This window comes from Equus caballus, chromosome 9 (genome assembly GCF_041296265.1).
Source record: "Equus caballus isolate H_3958 breed thoroughbred chromosome 9, TB-T2T, whole genome shotgun sequence".
NCBI classification, from domain to species: domain Eukaryota; kingdom Metazoa; phylum Chordata; class Mammalia; order Perissodactyla; family Equidae; genus Equus; species Equus caballus.
In genome coordinates, this window is record NC_091692.1 from 51,038,434 (window position 1) to 51,055,068 (window position 16,635).

The following is a 16,635-nucleotide window of genomic DNA, read 5'->3' on the forward strand; positions in this document are numbered from 1 at the left end:
CCACTTTCTCAGTTACAGCTGTTTACAGGAAAGCGTTACTGGCTTTAACCGGCTAAGGAACTTTATTGTTTTTGCGTAGATTAACCTGACAAGGATCAAATGAAGACTATAACGGCGACCTATCTGTTAAGCAGATGTGTTTCTTGGTTTATATAATAGGGATGCTGTTTATTGATGAAGTTACTACTAAATTCCAATAAAAAATATATTTAGAAATATTATACAGAAAAAATCATTAACCTCTACAATAATTTTTAAGAAAGGAATGGTCAAAAAAATTAAAAGACTAATGTTTTCATCTAATTATTATTTATTGATAAATTACATATTTTATTATATATATCCTCAAAATAATTACTATCAGTATTTCAGAAACAGCTAGAGAGGATGGAGAAAGAGTTAACAGATGGCAACTAGTTTTCACTTCCAGAAATACGAAATTTTTAAAACAGGTTTAAGGAAAAACATTAACCGCCCATTCCCTTCCCTTCCCTCCTCAAAATACCTTTGTGTTCCCAATCTCAGTTACCTTAGCTAGATAGCTCAGAAGTCAGTCGCATAGCTCAATTCTCACTCATTCCCACATCCAATCATCTACCCTGTCTTGTTGATTCCAATTTCTAAATATCTAAGAAATCTACCCACTGTCTGTTCCTATTCCTATTCCATCTTCCCCATCTAGTCTTGACACCCACTCACCACCTATGCTAAAACCTGCAGAAATCTTTTAAAAATGCAAATCTAATCCTGCTTCAACTCTTTCCTATTGCCATCAAAATGAGGTTCACATTCTTCAGTATGCAGAGCGCTTCACGACCTGGCCTCTGATTGCCTCACGCTTCACATCACACACTGTTCCAGCCACATCAAAATTCTCTTGTTCTTAGAACACTTCTTGCTCTCTTTTCCTTCTGGGCCTTTGTACCTTGTTCCTTCTGGCAAGGACACTCACACCCTTCCTCCCACTCCTTTTACTTGGGCAAAAGTCCTAAACTGTCTTTCCCTATTCAGTCATCAATTTCTCCAGAAGACCTTCCCCGATTCCCAAGTTTGCATAAACAACTGCTTTCAAGTTCTCTGACAGAAAACCACCTGCCCGTCACCATACCTGTCCGTCCTCTTCACGCTAGAGAGCAACTGAAGCTTTCATCAATCTTTCTGCCTTTCACCTCCTCCCCAGACTATAAATTCTGTGAAGGAAGGGACCTATCCGTCTTTTCTTCATGTGTCTCTAGTCTTTAGCACAATGCCTACTATATATTAGGTGCTAAATATATGTTGATTGGATATTGAATCCATCAACATTAAAACTGTTTCGTTTATAAATGTGGAGACTTATAACATTCACCCGTTTATAAACAGGGTAGGAAGCAAAGTCCATTTGTAATAGACTGTTCAGAAATTGAGAACACCTTCCCGCTCCCCGTCCCACACAGAGGAATGTTCTAAGTATTAGAAATTACTTCATTATCAGTAAAATACACACCTTGATATATCTAGAATGCTATTTCTCCACCAGACCGCAAGCATCTTGAGGGGTCTAGGATGGACTTTGCTTTATTCACTGCTATATCTCTGGCATCTAGAACAGCAGTGGGCACAGAGTAGGTACCTACCAGTTACTTGTTGAGTGATTATTAAATGAATATTAAAAGCATTTCCAGTAACTTCTGAAGTCAACCTGATGTCAAAGCTAAGACCCTCTGGTCAGGCAGCAACCCTGAAAGTACTGGGAAAAGTCTTGCTACTGGGAAAAAAAAGCAAGGCAGGGGCGCTGAGAAACCTCACTCTAACAGCTGGAGAGGGCTTCACTGTAAAGCTTCTACGGACAGAGATGGTTAGATCAGTAAGTTTGTCTACAATATAGAAGCCATCTTCATATATACTGACTTCTTCATTTGTTCGATGTCCCTAAATTAGGAACTTCTTTTAGTGGTTCCTAAGTATTTTGGGAGTCACTGATCCATTGAAAATCTGATTAATACACACACGCACTGAAACTTATCCCCAGAAAAAATATATACCTTATTACATGTAATTTCTGGAACATAAGTTAAAAAGATCTTCTTTACAGAGTTATGACAAACCACAGGTTTATAATTTTTATTCATTCAACAAAAATTGACCAAATGCCTCTATACATAAGGTTCAGCTCTACAGAAGGATAACGATGACTGTGTGGTTGTTTTAAGTCCCTTTGTAGTATACTTAATGACAAAAATGCTCACTGCATTCAGTGAAAGTTCACGAAAATCATTTATAACATTTACTCACAATGTTATATAGGAAAAGTACATGCATTAATAAATGCAAAGACTAGAAAAAGTAACACTAAAATGTTAATTTTTTCTTTTAGTTGCTATACTTTTCAAAGTTTTTATAATAAATACTTATTCTGTAGACAGAAAAATTACTGTTAAAATAAGTTTAATAAGACCTTTCTGACTTTAAAGAAGTTTTTTTTATCCAGGAAGGGGTAAAGGACACACTGTATGTGTTATTATGACACAATAGGCTAGAGACACAGATTTGTGAATTGTAAGCTCATACATAACACACAAAAACCACAGAAGCTGATGAGATAATTGAAGAGGCACAAACAGCGGAAACAGTGTCCAGGAGTAACAGCCAGCACACAAAAACCACAGAAGCTGATGAGATATTTGAAGAGGCACAAACAGCGGAAACAGTGTCCAGGAGTAACAGCCAGCCATCCTCTGTGGTACTGTGAGGTCTAAGGGTATGGCTGAGGTGGAATCACATTTGCCAACCTTGGCGACCATATCTGACCCTTCAGAATTAGAGTCCAAACTCCTTCAAAACAGAGTGCGTCTCCGTCTTTATTCCATCTGAACTGTACCACTGATGGCAAATCAGTATACTTTATTGTTAGAAGAAATAATCATTAGATACACTGGTACAGTGACAAGTATTACCACCCATCATCTATATCTGAATTTATGGCTATATCTATAGCACACAATAAGAATTTAAGAAGATGAGAAAACAAATATTTTCAATAAAACATACTCTCACTAGACTGTTACAAAATAAAAGGTAACATTAAATTGTTGCTTAGAACATGTCTTTTTTTTCTTTTAAAGATTTTATTTTTCCTTCTTCTCCCCAAAGCCCCCTGGTACACAGTTGTACATATTTTTAGTTGTGGGTCCTTCTAGTTGTGGCATGTGGGACGCTCCCTCAGCATGGCTCGATGAGTGGTGCTAGGTCCATGCCCAGGATCCAAACCTGTGACATCCTGGGCTGCCAAAGCAGAGCACGCGAACACAACCACTCGGCCACAGGGCTGGCCCCAGAACATTTGTCTTCTTAAGAGCAAACTCTGAGACTTTGTCTAACCTCTCTCATTTTACAAATAAGAAAATTGTAGGCCAGATCATTAAATAACTTCACCAAAGTCACACAGGAGCTGAGACAGACTGAAAGTCCCCAAAGAGTACATGAGGCTAAGACTTTACCCTATTTGTGGTGACTAGCCAGTCAAAAACTTCTATTTAATAAATTTCAGTTTGTGAACTAAATTACCAAAAGTAACTTGCAAACGCTAGGAAAATTCATTATAGTTATATTTGCTTCTAGTTCATCTTTAATCATCTTTCACTATCATTATTTTAGTCTGTAAACCAGTTTCACAGGTCCCTGCGCCTCCCAAAACAAAACAAAAAAATCTTTTTGTTGCTGCTTCTAACCTACCGTGGGCTCATAAAAATAGCCAAAGTAATTAACAGTTTAACATATAATTCTTTAAAGTGGTTCCCCTGAGAAGTGAGCCAGGGTGATAGGTAAGGCCTTAGGCTTTTTTTTTTTTAAGATTGGCACCTGAGCTAACCACTGTTGCCAATCTTCTTATTTATTTTTTCTTCTTCTCCCCAAAGCCCCCCAGTACATAGTTATATTCTAGTTGTGAGTGCCTCTGGTTGTGCTATGTGGGACGCCACCTCAGCATGGCCTGATGAGCGGTGCCACGTCCGTGTCCGGGATCACAACCAGCGAAACCCTGGGCCACCGAAGCAGAGCACACGAACTTAACCACTTGGCTAAGGGGCCAGCCTGGCCTTGGGCTTTTAAATTTACTCATTTCTATTTTGTTTGCATTGTACTCACAGTACTCATATATTGCTTTTGTTTAGAAAAGCAAAATAATTTTGTTAAATATAAAGGTAAATAAGATACACGTGAGAGTGTAGGGCCTCTTCTTACAGTTGCAGGGCTCTGGCTTCGTAGTTATTTTATTACAGTGACTGCTATAGCTCTAATGCAAACTTCTTCTGTCAAGTGCCAAATAAGAAATATTTTAGGCTTTGCAGGCAGTAGGGTCTCTGCCACAACTAGTCAACTCTGCCGTTTTACCTTAAAAAGGAACCACAAGCAATAAATACATGAATGAGCATTAACACTATTTACAGACACTGAAATCTGAATTCAGGTAATTCTCACATGCATGAAATACTCTTTTGGTACTTTTTCCAATCATTCAAAAATGGAAAAACAATTTTTAGTTTATGTGCTGTACAAATCAGACAGTGGGCCTGGCCCAAAGGCCATGGCTTGCTGACTCCTGCTCTGATGTCCTAGGATGATGTCTAATTCAGTAGTGCAGAACCCTGCCCAGTGCCTGACGCACGGGAGATCCTCCCTAACATTTGCTATGCCATGCGCTGTAGGGCAAGTGCTCTGCAACTGGAACAAGAAGAGTTCTGAGAAACCCAGCTCTTCTCGGACCAACAACAGAACCTGAGGTAAGTTCATGACTCTACCATTTATTTACTAACTGTGTGCTCTTGGGCTAGTTACTTCACCACTCTGTGCCTCAACTGCCTTACCTCTAAGATGGGGATTAGGATTGGGGCATTAAATAAGCAATGTGTGCATGTTATAAAAACAGTGCCTGGGGGCCGGCCCGGTGGTACAGCTGTTAAGTTCGCATGTTCTGCTTCAGCAGCCTGGGGTTCACTGGTTCGGATCCCGGATGTGGACATGGCACTGCTTGTCAAGCCATGCTTTGGCAGGCGTCCCACATATAAAGTAGAGGAAGATGGGCACGGATGTTAGCTCATCCCTCAGTCTTCCTCAGAAAAAAGAGGACTGGCAGATGTTAGCTCAGGCTAATCTTCCTTGAAAAAGAAAAAAAAAAAAACCAGTGCCTGGCACTTCAAATATTTGTTAAATTACAAAAAGAAATCTGAATTTCACTGTCCTCATTTTGGAATGCAGAGGAAGAACATAAGGAAATAGTAAATAAACTATTTTATCATAGCTATGCAGCAGGTATTATTAAACATGTTTTATAACAAAAAGTATGGCTCACACTAGCTCAAGATGTCACAGCAAATGTTAGAACCAACTCTGATTTCAAGTGTGTGACATGTGTCCTCAAGATAACTGCCTCTTAGTCACTGATACCTCCTCAAAGGACTGTGCTGATTAAGGGATATCATGTATGTAAATTTGCTCTGCAGGCTGTAAAATGGTATACAACATGAATAAGAGGATCTTTCATGCTATGCTTTATGTTTTTACTTTAGGTTTCAAATATTTAATGATGGTAACAAAATTTCCCATTTGGAATTGTTTAAGAGAAGAAACCTACAAACTGACTTTTTAAGTTTTTCTATGACCAAAGTGAAAAGAGACAGAATGATTTTTAGGATCTCCTGTAGAACAGCAACAACTTCATCAAACCCCTTTGGAAGTTGCAAGCACCAACATCAATACTGTTATCCATAACAACCATCACGTAATATTTTTTGGATTAATGTTGACATTTCACAGAAAGTAACTTCGAACTGTAAAAGTCCAGATGTTCCTACGGGGCATCTTACAGCAGAACTTATAAGAATATTTTAACAATTACTAAAAACAGAATGGGATGTTATTCTTGCAAACGTCAGTTTTCAACCTTATTAACAAGTTTCTTCCAGATGGCTTTACTCTTAGGAGTGCATCCTGTTCTACACCTACAGCAACAGGCCTTTCTTACAGAACCAGTTTCCTTTTCCAGCAATTGATAAAAAAGTTAAGCCAGAAGTTTCAAGGCTACAGACAAGATTTGCTATGTTTGAATCACAAATATATCTACCTCTTAGAGAGCTGAAGATTATATAAATTAACACATCAAAGGGCATTTAGTAATTGTGGAATGGCAAGAGAGAGGGTATAGAGGTAAGTTATGAGGTTTTCGAATTTATCCTAAGGGGAAAAGAAAACCCAGTTGAGGGTTTCCTGCAGGAGAGTACCAAGATCAGATTGGCATTTTAGAAAGATCTTTCTGGACATTGAAAAGCTTTGGCCCAGCGGCAAGGAGGCCAGCTGGGAGGCTGAGATGCCTGAACCAGGGTAGTGGCACTACGCCAGACTGAAACATTCAGTAGGCAGAATCCATAGGACTTAGCCAGTGATTAGACGTGGGGAGAGGAGGTAGTCAAGTGCCAGAGTCATGAAGATGCTACCAAACAAACACTCCATTTCTTTTCCCTTTGTGGTACACGCATTGCCCCTTTGAAGTTAGCTGTGGTCATGTAACTTGTTCAGACCAATAAAAAGTGAGATTACTTCTAGGTGGAATCTTTAAAAGCCAGTTTGCAATTCACCATGTCACAGTAACCAAGTGCAAGAGGGTGGCTCTGTCAGCCTGGATCCCAAAGTAAAAATGACATAAGGTAGAGATTCTCTGCTCCTTCTTCAAACCAAAGTGAACCTGGACCAGAGTCAACTGGATAAACAAACCTTTGCTTTTTACTCCACTGAGATCCAGGGGTTGTTACTGCAGCATAATTTAGTCTATCCTGACTGATACAGTGAGAAAGCAACAATGGTCATCCTGGATATATGTGTCCGAATAAGAACAGTACTTAGAAATACACACAAATTACATATTTAGAAATCTGTCTTAAAGGGCAGTAATAGCCACAGACACAAGATTACATTAAAAACATTTAAAAAAAAAAAAAACCTTGACTATGTCCCAGCAGAAACGATGGCTGCATTTTTAAAAGAGGAAAAAATTTCAATATGTACTTAAGAAATTACATTTCTTATGATCTAAGAATCGATACTATAAAGCGTTATATACTTATTTTCTATTTCAAGAGTTTGAAAAGTGGAGTGTCAGTGTGCTTATCCCAAGAATAGATAAGAAGCAAGGGAAAGCCCCTTTCCTTCTTCCATATATTCACCTTTCACAATCAGCTCCTGCCTCCAAATTGTAAGTACCACTACCTCCACCACTAATAATAATAATAACTAACAATTATTGAAAACTATGTGCCAGGCAAAACAGTTAAGGCCCTTACTGCATTAACTCATTTAACCTTCATAACTTGACTCCCCTTTACAGATGAGAAAACCTGGAGAAGGCCAAACAGCATGCCACTAGTCAAGGATTGTCTATTTCCAAAGCTTGCGCCTCTCATGAACGATACACCTCAGTTCCTCTTTGAGGTAAGCCCAGAAAATTTCTTTAATCATGGGCACTGAGAAAATGACTTTTAACTGGAATAGGCGGGAAAAAGACAACATAATTTAAAAGGTAGGAAGGGAAGAAGACAAGAAGAGAAATATGCCTCGAAAGGGGATAGCTGTGGGTAGCCAGAGAGGTATGGGGGTGATGAGAGCAGAGGAAGAATGAAGTTCTAGAAAGCAGAAGGGAAAGTCAGAACAAAACCAACGTCAGCCTAAACTAAGCTTTCTTTTCACTCACTCACCCTGGATAAATTCAGTAAACTGTTTTGGTTGAAAAGGCTACTTCTATAAGCAAATAATTCAGAATAATAGAAATGAACTAGCTGTATACAACAGACTATATTCAATGGCTTCCCAACCCAACCGGCTTACGGCTACAAGTAAGAATTTTACAGAACGATGCACCATACCCACGGATCCTGGGTTCAAACCTCAGCTCTGCCACTTGGTAGGCAGGTGACCCTGAAACAAGTTTCTGAACAGTTGAGCCTCCGTTTCCTCCTCAGTAAAACTGTGCCAATAATGCCTATTTCAAGAGGCTATTTTTCTTTTTTTCTGGTTTTTACTCTTGACTGCACAACGCCAAACTGAGAGCTGCCCTGTCAAGTTCGGTTTCAACTACATAATTACCTTAAATTATTTCCAAGTACAAAGTATAACTTCTTACTCACATATTTAACCTGTTAAAAAAGGCATTATCAAAAGAAAAGCCTTATTTTTAATTAATAAATACATAATGAGTCCTTGTTATACATCCAGGACTCTACTAGGTGCTAAATCTACACTGAAGAAATAGAGCCATGGATTGAGACTCTATTGTCAGATCATAATGCAAAGTTTGACTCCACCATTTATTTACGACCTAGGTGACCTCGGGAAATAACAGTAATGGCAACAAAAGCCAATACATGAGTGTCTGTTAAATCAGGCTCTGTTGCATGTATTTTCTTATGTAATCGTCTCAATAATCCTATGATGTAGGTACTGCTACTCTCCCTATTTTACAAGTATGAAACTGAACCACAGAGAGAATAAGCACTTGACCAAGGTTAACAGATTCTAAAAGAGACAGCAGGACTCCAGAGCACGAGCCCTGTGCTTTCAACTATTAGACAACAGTCTATAGTGTATGCATAATCATCTTCTGCAGGGCTGGGTGAAACATTAGAAATAGGATGTGGAAAGAAACAGTATGTGGATAGTAGGCACATAGTAGGTCGACGAGGGAGAAGACTACAAGCTATCCTAGAGGACAAAGCATGAATGAATGAATGAAACTATTCAGGTTCCTTAGTCCCAACCCTCTTTCAAAGTCTTAGGACACTTGATCAATTATTACGCAAGGTTGGGTAAAAGTTCATGTTTATGTTTCATACTACAGGAGGCTGTAAAAAGGGAAAAATTTAAGGTTGTGACCATACCAAATTACCATAAACACCAAACTTTACCTCTACAGAAAACCCCTTATTTATTTCTATGCCTCCACCAAACATCATTCTACAGTCACTGTTGCTGTTGGTTAGAATCAACACGAGATTTGCAAAAGGCATTTTAAAAGAAAAGATGAAAAAAGAAAACTATCTTAATTTCTTCACAAAGAAGTAAGGGTGGTTAGAATTATTCTTAATACAAAGTAAAATGAGAAAGTTTCTAGAGACTAACAATAATTTACTTTTTAAACAAAACACAATATGTCAGAATCACTAACATAATACAAAATGCATCAATTCCTATGGTTTTGAATACTATATTCCTTTATTTCCATACACAGATTTCTTTACGTCTAACTGAGGCTAGCTGAGTTCTGGGAATCTCTATATGAACTCTGTAGTTTAGAAACATGGAATTTGGGGAACCCAGTCATCTAGTACAACCCCTTCATCCTAGAAAAAAGGAAAGCAAGGCTAGATAAGGTTAATAATTTGTTCCAAAATCACTAAGTTTCTAAAGATCCATTCCTTTCTTCCAATAGGATGGTCTCCCTGCCAGCAGTGTTTCTATTCCTATATCAGTCGCATGAAGATGGATACTAGGTAGAGAAACCTAAGTTGGATAAGCAGCACATAAGAATACAACGGCAGAAAAGAGTCTAGGTGTGTATAAAGAAAGGTACATGCTCACTGGGCAAAAGGCTATCTGTCCTATTTTGTTTTATTCACTACCTAGTAATTTCAAAATGAAGTTCCTCCAAAGAAAGATAAACAGGAGGATTTGCCTCTTTACAATGCATTAAAGCTAATTACTTGAAGAAGAGAAGGTCTATTACAAATTTTAGGGACCTCCAAAGTAGTCTATAGCTACCCCCTCCATTGTTTACCCAAACTCTTCTTTTAGTCCCATGTTGTTAAAAACTTAAGTCAAAACCCTGGCTGCTTCTACGCAGGCAAGAGAAAAAGCCAGAAATGTGACGCCGTTACTCCGTTGCCAAAGCTGCTACAGATATAAGATGAAAAATGCTTAAAATGGACACTTCCATTCATCTCCTCTCATAATGAAAAGGATTCTTCATTTTTAGTCAAACTCACATGCCAAATAAGGCGTTCTTTCTCTGTCAGATCTCCTATTGAGGGCCCGACTTAGATGTGCTTTATTTGTATGAGATCTCTCAGGGTGCGATATAAAGTAACTGTAACTCCTGTTGTCAATGTCACTTCTCTGCTGGCATTTATCTGATGGACAGCCCTTTCAGGGCCGTCACAAGACCGCTCAAAAACAGACTTGGAGAGGGATGGGCCAGCGGGACAGCACTTACCGAGAACACTGCATTCTGAAGCCCAAAAGGTATGGGGGTCAGTCTGGCCAGCGCCACCACTTTCAGGCCGCTTCCACCCTCCACGACGCGAATAACGGCGCTCAGCTTCTCGCTGCTCTGGATCCTGGCGGCCACCCAGGCGGTGAGCAGCCGCTTGCAGACCACATGGGCGATGAAGGTGCCGATGAGGATGCCCACCACCATCAGTCCCATGCCCAGCACGAAGCCGTACAGGTAGCCAGCGGCCACGTTGAGCACGATGTAGCCCCAGCCGCAGGGGAACGAGACCACGATGAAGCCCACTATGAAAAGCAGGACCCCCAGCAGCGAGTCGAGACTCTCTACCCAGAGCAGGAGGTGCTGCAGATAGCGGCGGACCAGGGCCAGGGAAGCGAAGCACAGCGCGGCCAGCAAGCAGACCAGCACGAGGCTCCGGCACCAACAGGTGCTGCCAAGGCAGCAGCAGCGCCAGTTTCTCACCTCCGCCACGCCGACCACCACCCCGCCGCCGCTGCCGCTCCCGGGGCCGCCCGCCAAGGCCCCGCCCAGCGCCGGCAGCTCCGAGGCCGCAGGCGGACCGTGGCGCTCCAGACAGGCGCCGAGCAGGGCGCCCGAGGCCGCCGCCGCCGCCGCCGCCGCGCTCGCCCCGCCCCCGCGGGAAGGGCGATCCGCCCGGTCGTCCCCGTCCGCCGCCCTCGGCAGGGCCCAGCGGGCCGGCAGCTCGGCACAGCCCGGGAGGGCGGCGTGCTGCAGGAGCCGGGGGAGCGCCTGGAGCAGGCTCCCACCGGGGCTCCACATGCCTTGGCCCGACTCGGGCCCTCAGCCGGCCAACCCTTCCGCCGCGGCGCCCGTCAGGCAGCGGCCCTTCATGGCGCTGCGCACGCCCGACCTCGACTCTCTGCGTCCGCTCAGCGGGTAGGAGACGGCCGGAGGAAAGGGCGAAGACTCGGCAGCGGAGGAACGGCCCCGCGGAGAGTGCGAAAACTCCGGGCGCCGCACCGGCCGAGCCCGCCCCCTTTCGGCCAGCGGGGCGGGGCCTCAGGCGCGCTGGGGCGGGGCCTGGAGCGAGCGGTATCCTGGCCACGCCCCCGTGACGTACAATTCTCCCCTTCCCCCACCCCTCCCCGGCTGCGAGGGAGCTGTGCGGGAGGGGGGTGGCGGCAGCCGCGTCGAAGGCCGGGGCTGTGGGCTGCTGAATGGAGCGGCTAGGAGGGGAGAAGAAGCCGAGGGAATGGGGGCGCCGGAGAGAAAGGGGCACCAGAGTCGATGACGGGCGGGGCGCCCGGCGCCCTCCCTGCCTTCCCAAACGGGCGCGCGCTCTTCCCCTCGGACTCGGTCCCAGTCCGCAAGCTGCTTGGACCCTAGCCCAATACCAATTTGTCGTTTCTGTAGTAACCTCTAATCAGAGCGGGCAGCTGTCGGGGTCGCTCACATCCACAGCTTCTTTGGGACACTGGAGGAAGAAGAGTTCTTTATCTGCTTTGAGGAGGATTTGCTAATTATTTACCTCCCCAGGTAGTGAAGTCTCCATGCCGGTTTTAGGTCATCACTAGGTTCTTAAGGAGCTGGAGAAATTACGTACAAAGGTCCACTCCTGACAGAACTCCTCTGACCCCAGAGGCCCTTTAGAGAGTGCTAGACACTTGGACTAGGGACTTCTCAAAAAGATTCACAAAAGGACGTTTCTTAAGGATTCGCGCTATCATATGGCTCCTTCGCAAACTCTTTTGCTGGTTTCTTTTCCTCTTTTTGCTCCTTTGAGGTTAGTGTTCCCCAGGTCGTCTTTTCTTCCTTTTTAGAGTTCACCGAGCCATCTCATGCAAGCTCATAGCTTTGACCCCACTGTGTCCCCCATATGCTGATGTCCCCCAAGTCTGTGTCTTTTTGCCGCTTCTTCCCTTTCGCTCCAGCCTGTGGACACACCCAGGTGGAGTTCCTGTGGCCCCTTAAACTCAGCGCTCAGCATAGCTTGGTGGATAGATATTAACCAGGGCTCTAGTGCAAAACAAATTTAGTAACTGTGTGGCTGGCACATCATTAATCCCTAAATCCACCTTTGTTTTTAAATTGCAAAGTGAAGATACTAGTACAACTTAACCTCGTAAAATTGTTGTGAAGATTATTAAATAAGACAATAAAGTAAGATGCTGGAATCAATGTTCAACTGTGTGAAGGTATCCATAATTAAAAGAATCATTTCCCATAGACCTGCTCTTCCTTTTGAGTTTCTTACCTCAGTGCATGAACTTCCACCCACTTACCTACCAAATAACTGGCCACGATGCTTTGGGTCCTTACTGATCAGGTGCCTGCTTGCTTATTCGTGTCTTTCTTTTCAATTCACCCTGGTTTGGCTGAGTCAGGAAAAATCCTTCAAAGGTGCCAGGCACATGCTGCTTTCTTCACCTTTTCCAATTCCTGTGGTTCACATAAGGGAGCAGCTCTTACTAGCCCCTCAATTAGGTGCAGTCTTACTTCCTCTCTAGAAGCTTCCAATACTACCTTCCTATCATCACCACTCCCAATTTAATGTTTCCTTTCCATTCTCACTCTCCTTTCTACGTAGCTATTATCACGTTTGTCCATTCTGTTGAAATTTTTTGTTTACATCACTATCTCCCTCTTTAGACGGAATTTCTTCAAGGTGGGTCCATTACTTATTTAATTTAAAAAACAGTAAGCACTCTTTAAATGTTTGTTGAATGAATAAATGATCACAATTTATAGGGGAAGATATGAAGGCAGAAAAAACAGGAGGCTAACAAAATTGTCTGGGCAAGAATCTATGAGGGGCTGAAGTAGGGTAATGATCATGGAGTTAGTAGGGTGGGGATAAATTAGAAAGAAGCATCTATAGGCTTGGTGACTGATTGGGTATTGGAAGAGAGGGAGAAGGAGGCAAAGATAACCCCTGGGTTTCTTATTTGAAGTAGTAGATAGATAAAGGGGCCACTAACCAAGACAAAGAATACAGAAAACTTGTGGAAAAGATGAAGCGTTCAGTCTTGGTACGTGAGACTTGAAGTGTCTATGTTAAGATCCAACTGTAGCATTCTAGTAAATGGTTGAAAATATGGATAAGGAGTGAAAATGGAGCATCTCACCTAGAAATTTTGACATTGGTGTATAGGCAGCAGTTAAAACCATGGTTATGGATGAGTGAATGCTGGTGGGTGTGCCAAATACTCCCTGTTCCCTTTCAGGTACGTGGTGGGCTGGCATGCCCTGGCCTCTTTGTGGTTGAGATGAGCTACATGACGCATTCTGCCAATGAATTGTGAGCATAGCATTTAATTGCTGATGCAAGATCTTCCAGAATTCTTTTTCTCTTTGCTATGGCAATCAACAATGTTCCACAGAATATATGCTCTATCAGTCTCGGTCTTGGAGAGAAGATGATGCCGAATAGTGTCCCATCCACCTCATGATGGATATTTAAAGTGAGAAGTAAACCTTCATTGTTTTAAGTAACTGAGATTTGAGGGTTTTATTTGTTACCAGAGCTGATCTTTGTCTCTTCTGACTGATGTGAATGAGAAGAGAATAAGAATGAAAGCTTGGGGACACCAGTATACTCATTATACTATTTTGCACCCAAGAAAGAGAGACCCAGAGACCACCTAACTAAAAAGGTGAAAGCAGGAGTATTTATATGGGTATATCAGAAGTTGCTAGGAAGCAAGTCATCTCTAGAGAGAAGTTACTCTCTTTTCTTTTCCATTTTATCTCTCTTCTTCTCTACCTCTTCGATCTGTTCTCATATTGCCAACTGCTAATTAATCCTCTTCTTATCCCATAATCCACATTTCGGAGGAGTACAATCCAGTTGCAAGCGCCTTTAGCTTTAGGCCACTTTATGAGCTGCCAGGCAGCCCGTCGTCAGGCCATTCTTGTGTCTGGTGCCCATCCTAATCCAAACGGTGCCCCCCCTCTGCAAAACAGCAACCACAACACTCTCCTGAGCATGGGGGCTTTGGTCAGGGCAATGCAAACTATAATAGGACATTTCCATTCTTGTCCCACTACAATTTATTTTTCACAGAATTGTGAAAGTTATATTTTAGTTATGTCTTAACCTACAAGCACTGCAACCTCCAACCCCCAGGCTAAAATCTTTCTGTTGCCTAAGCAAAAACACCCAACTCCTTGCCTGGCCTACAAAGTCCTTTATGATCTAGCCTCTGTCTACCATTCCTACCTCATCTCCTGCCACCCTCTCTCCAGCCACACTGGCCTCCTGTCTCTCCCTCGGATAAGCCAAACTGGTTTCCATCTCAAGATGTTTGCACTCTGCCGTTTCTGATCTCTCTTCTTTGAATACTCTTCCCATAGTGCTTAGAACACCAGCCCTGGTGGCCTAGTGGTTAAGATTTGGCACCCTCACTGCCATGGCCCAGCTTCTTTTGCTGGTCAGGGAACCGCACCATCTCTCTGTCAGTGATCATACTGTAGTGGCAGCTACATGTTGTGATGATGCCAAAAGCTTTGCCACTGGTATTTCAAATACCAGCAAGGTCACCTATGGTGGTTTCAGCAGAGCTTCCAGACCGAAACAGACTAGGAAGAAGGACCTGGCCACCTATTTCCAAAAAAATTGGCCATGAAAATCCTATGAATAGCAGTGGAGCATTGTCTGATATAGCGCTAGAAGTGGGGAGGATGGTGCAAAAAGACTGGGCAGGATTCTGCTCTTCTGTACACAGGTTGGCTAGGAGTCAGAAACCACTTAAGGGCCAGCCCCAGTGGCCTAGTAGTTAAATTTGGTGCTCTCCACTTTGGCAGCCCAGGTTTGGTTCCCAGGTGTGGACCTACACTGCTCTGTTAGTGGCCATGCTGTGCTAGTGGCCCACATACTGAAAATAAAAGTAGAGGAAGATTGGCATGGATGTTAGCTCAGGACAAATCTTCCTCAGCAAAAAAAAAAAGAAAAGAGAAAAGAATCCACTAGACAGCACTAAAAAAAATCCCTTAGAAAACTTTCTTATTGTTTCTCATTATTATTTCTTTTAAGCTCTACTATCATCTCAAAGAGGACTGCTCTGATTACCCTCATCTAAAGGACTGACCTCCCTGTGTTGGAGTCATGTACTCTTTTTCTTCGTTGCACCTACCATCTGAAGTTGTCCTGTATTGTTATTGTCTTCTCTAAGGAGAATGAAAGCACCATGAAAATGATCATCTTTTCTGTCTTGTGATCCCCTATATTCTCTAGAATAGTCCCTGGCACACTAAATGCTTTTTAAGTGACTGAAGGAAATGGGAGGTAGTGTGCTCATGTGCTGGCTGTTCTCTTCTGGTCCTCCCTCTGGGTTCATTCCATACTCTTCCCAGCATTGCTGTGCATATCACCAGGTTGACCTCTAGAGTTTGCATCACCCAGCCTCCATTGTGCTTGGGGTTTCCAGTTAAGTTTGACCAATGAGATGCACCAGAAGACTGAAGGATAGTAGGAGTTAGTGGTCAGGGTATTTATTTATTCCCAACCCAGCTTCAATATGTTTTTGTCGGTGACTTAATTCTTCCATGAATAAAAGTTCCTGTTGAGTGTCCCCTTTGCCAAGTTTTTAGCTCTTTCTCGGCTCTGGTAATGGTTTCCTGATGTTTCACCATCCTTTACAATACTCCCTTCACTAGACTCTCTCTACTATGGCTTCTGTTGCCTGCTGGTACCCTGACCAACACAGCTGGACAGGTCAGAGGCTAATGAGTTCAGTGAAACTAACATTTGAGTTTCACATAACTCAGGTTCACATAACTTACCCAAGGCCCCACAAAGAAAGTGATGAAACCAGATTTCAACTTCAAAGCAAGTTCAGGAATTATGAGGAGATCAGGAGAAGCTGTTATACTAGAAGTCCAAGGAAGACAGAATGTTAAGAAGGAAGGGTCAGTCAACAGTGCCCAATGTAGCAAAGGGTTCAAGGTGAGAGAAGGACCGATAAGGGTCCCTTCGAAATCTATTTTTTTTTAAAAGATTGGCACCTGTGCTAACATCTGTTGCCAATCTTTTGTTTTTCTTCTCCCCAAAGTCCCCCCTGACCCCAGTACATAGATGTATATTTTAGCTGTGGGTTCTTCTAGTTGTAGCATGTGGGATGCCACCTCAACATGACCTGACGAGCAGTGCCATATCCACGCCCAGGATCCGCACAGGTGAAACCCTGGGCTGCTAAAGCGGAGCACACAAACTTAACCACTTGGTCACGAGGTCAGCCCCTCAAAATCTATTTTAAAAGTAGCCGCTAGGGCCTTAGGGAAAATACTTTCAGTGAAAAGTAAATTGCAGAAGTTTGAGAGCAGGGGCCGGCCCCATGGTTGAGTTCCCGCGCTGCGCTGCCGCGGCCCAGGGTTTGGATCCTGGGCGCGGACATGGCACCGCTCATTGGGCCACGTTGAGGTGG

General features: G+C 43.0%; 1 protein-coding gene across 1 annotated transcript in view; it reads right to left on the reverse strand.

Annotated features, from left to right (window-relative positions):
* The window catches only part of TMEM64 (transmembrane protein 64), a 28,596-nt gene extending 13,431 nt beyond the window's left edge, over nt 1-15,165 (reverse strand). The window contains exon 1 of the mRNA XM_014728037.3: nt 10,235-15,165. Within this exon, the coding sequence (XP_014583523.2) occupies nt 10,235-11,032 (798 nt within the window). The 5' untranslated portion in view covers nt 11,033-15,165. The remainder of the gene's footprint in view (nt 1-10,234) is intronic.
* Between the last annotated feature and the right edge of the window lie 1,470 nt (nt 15,166-16,635).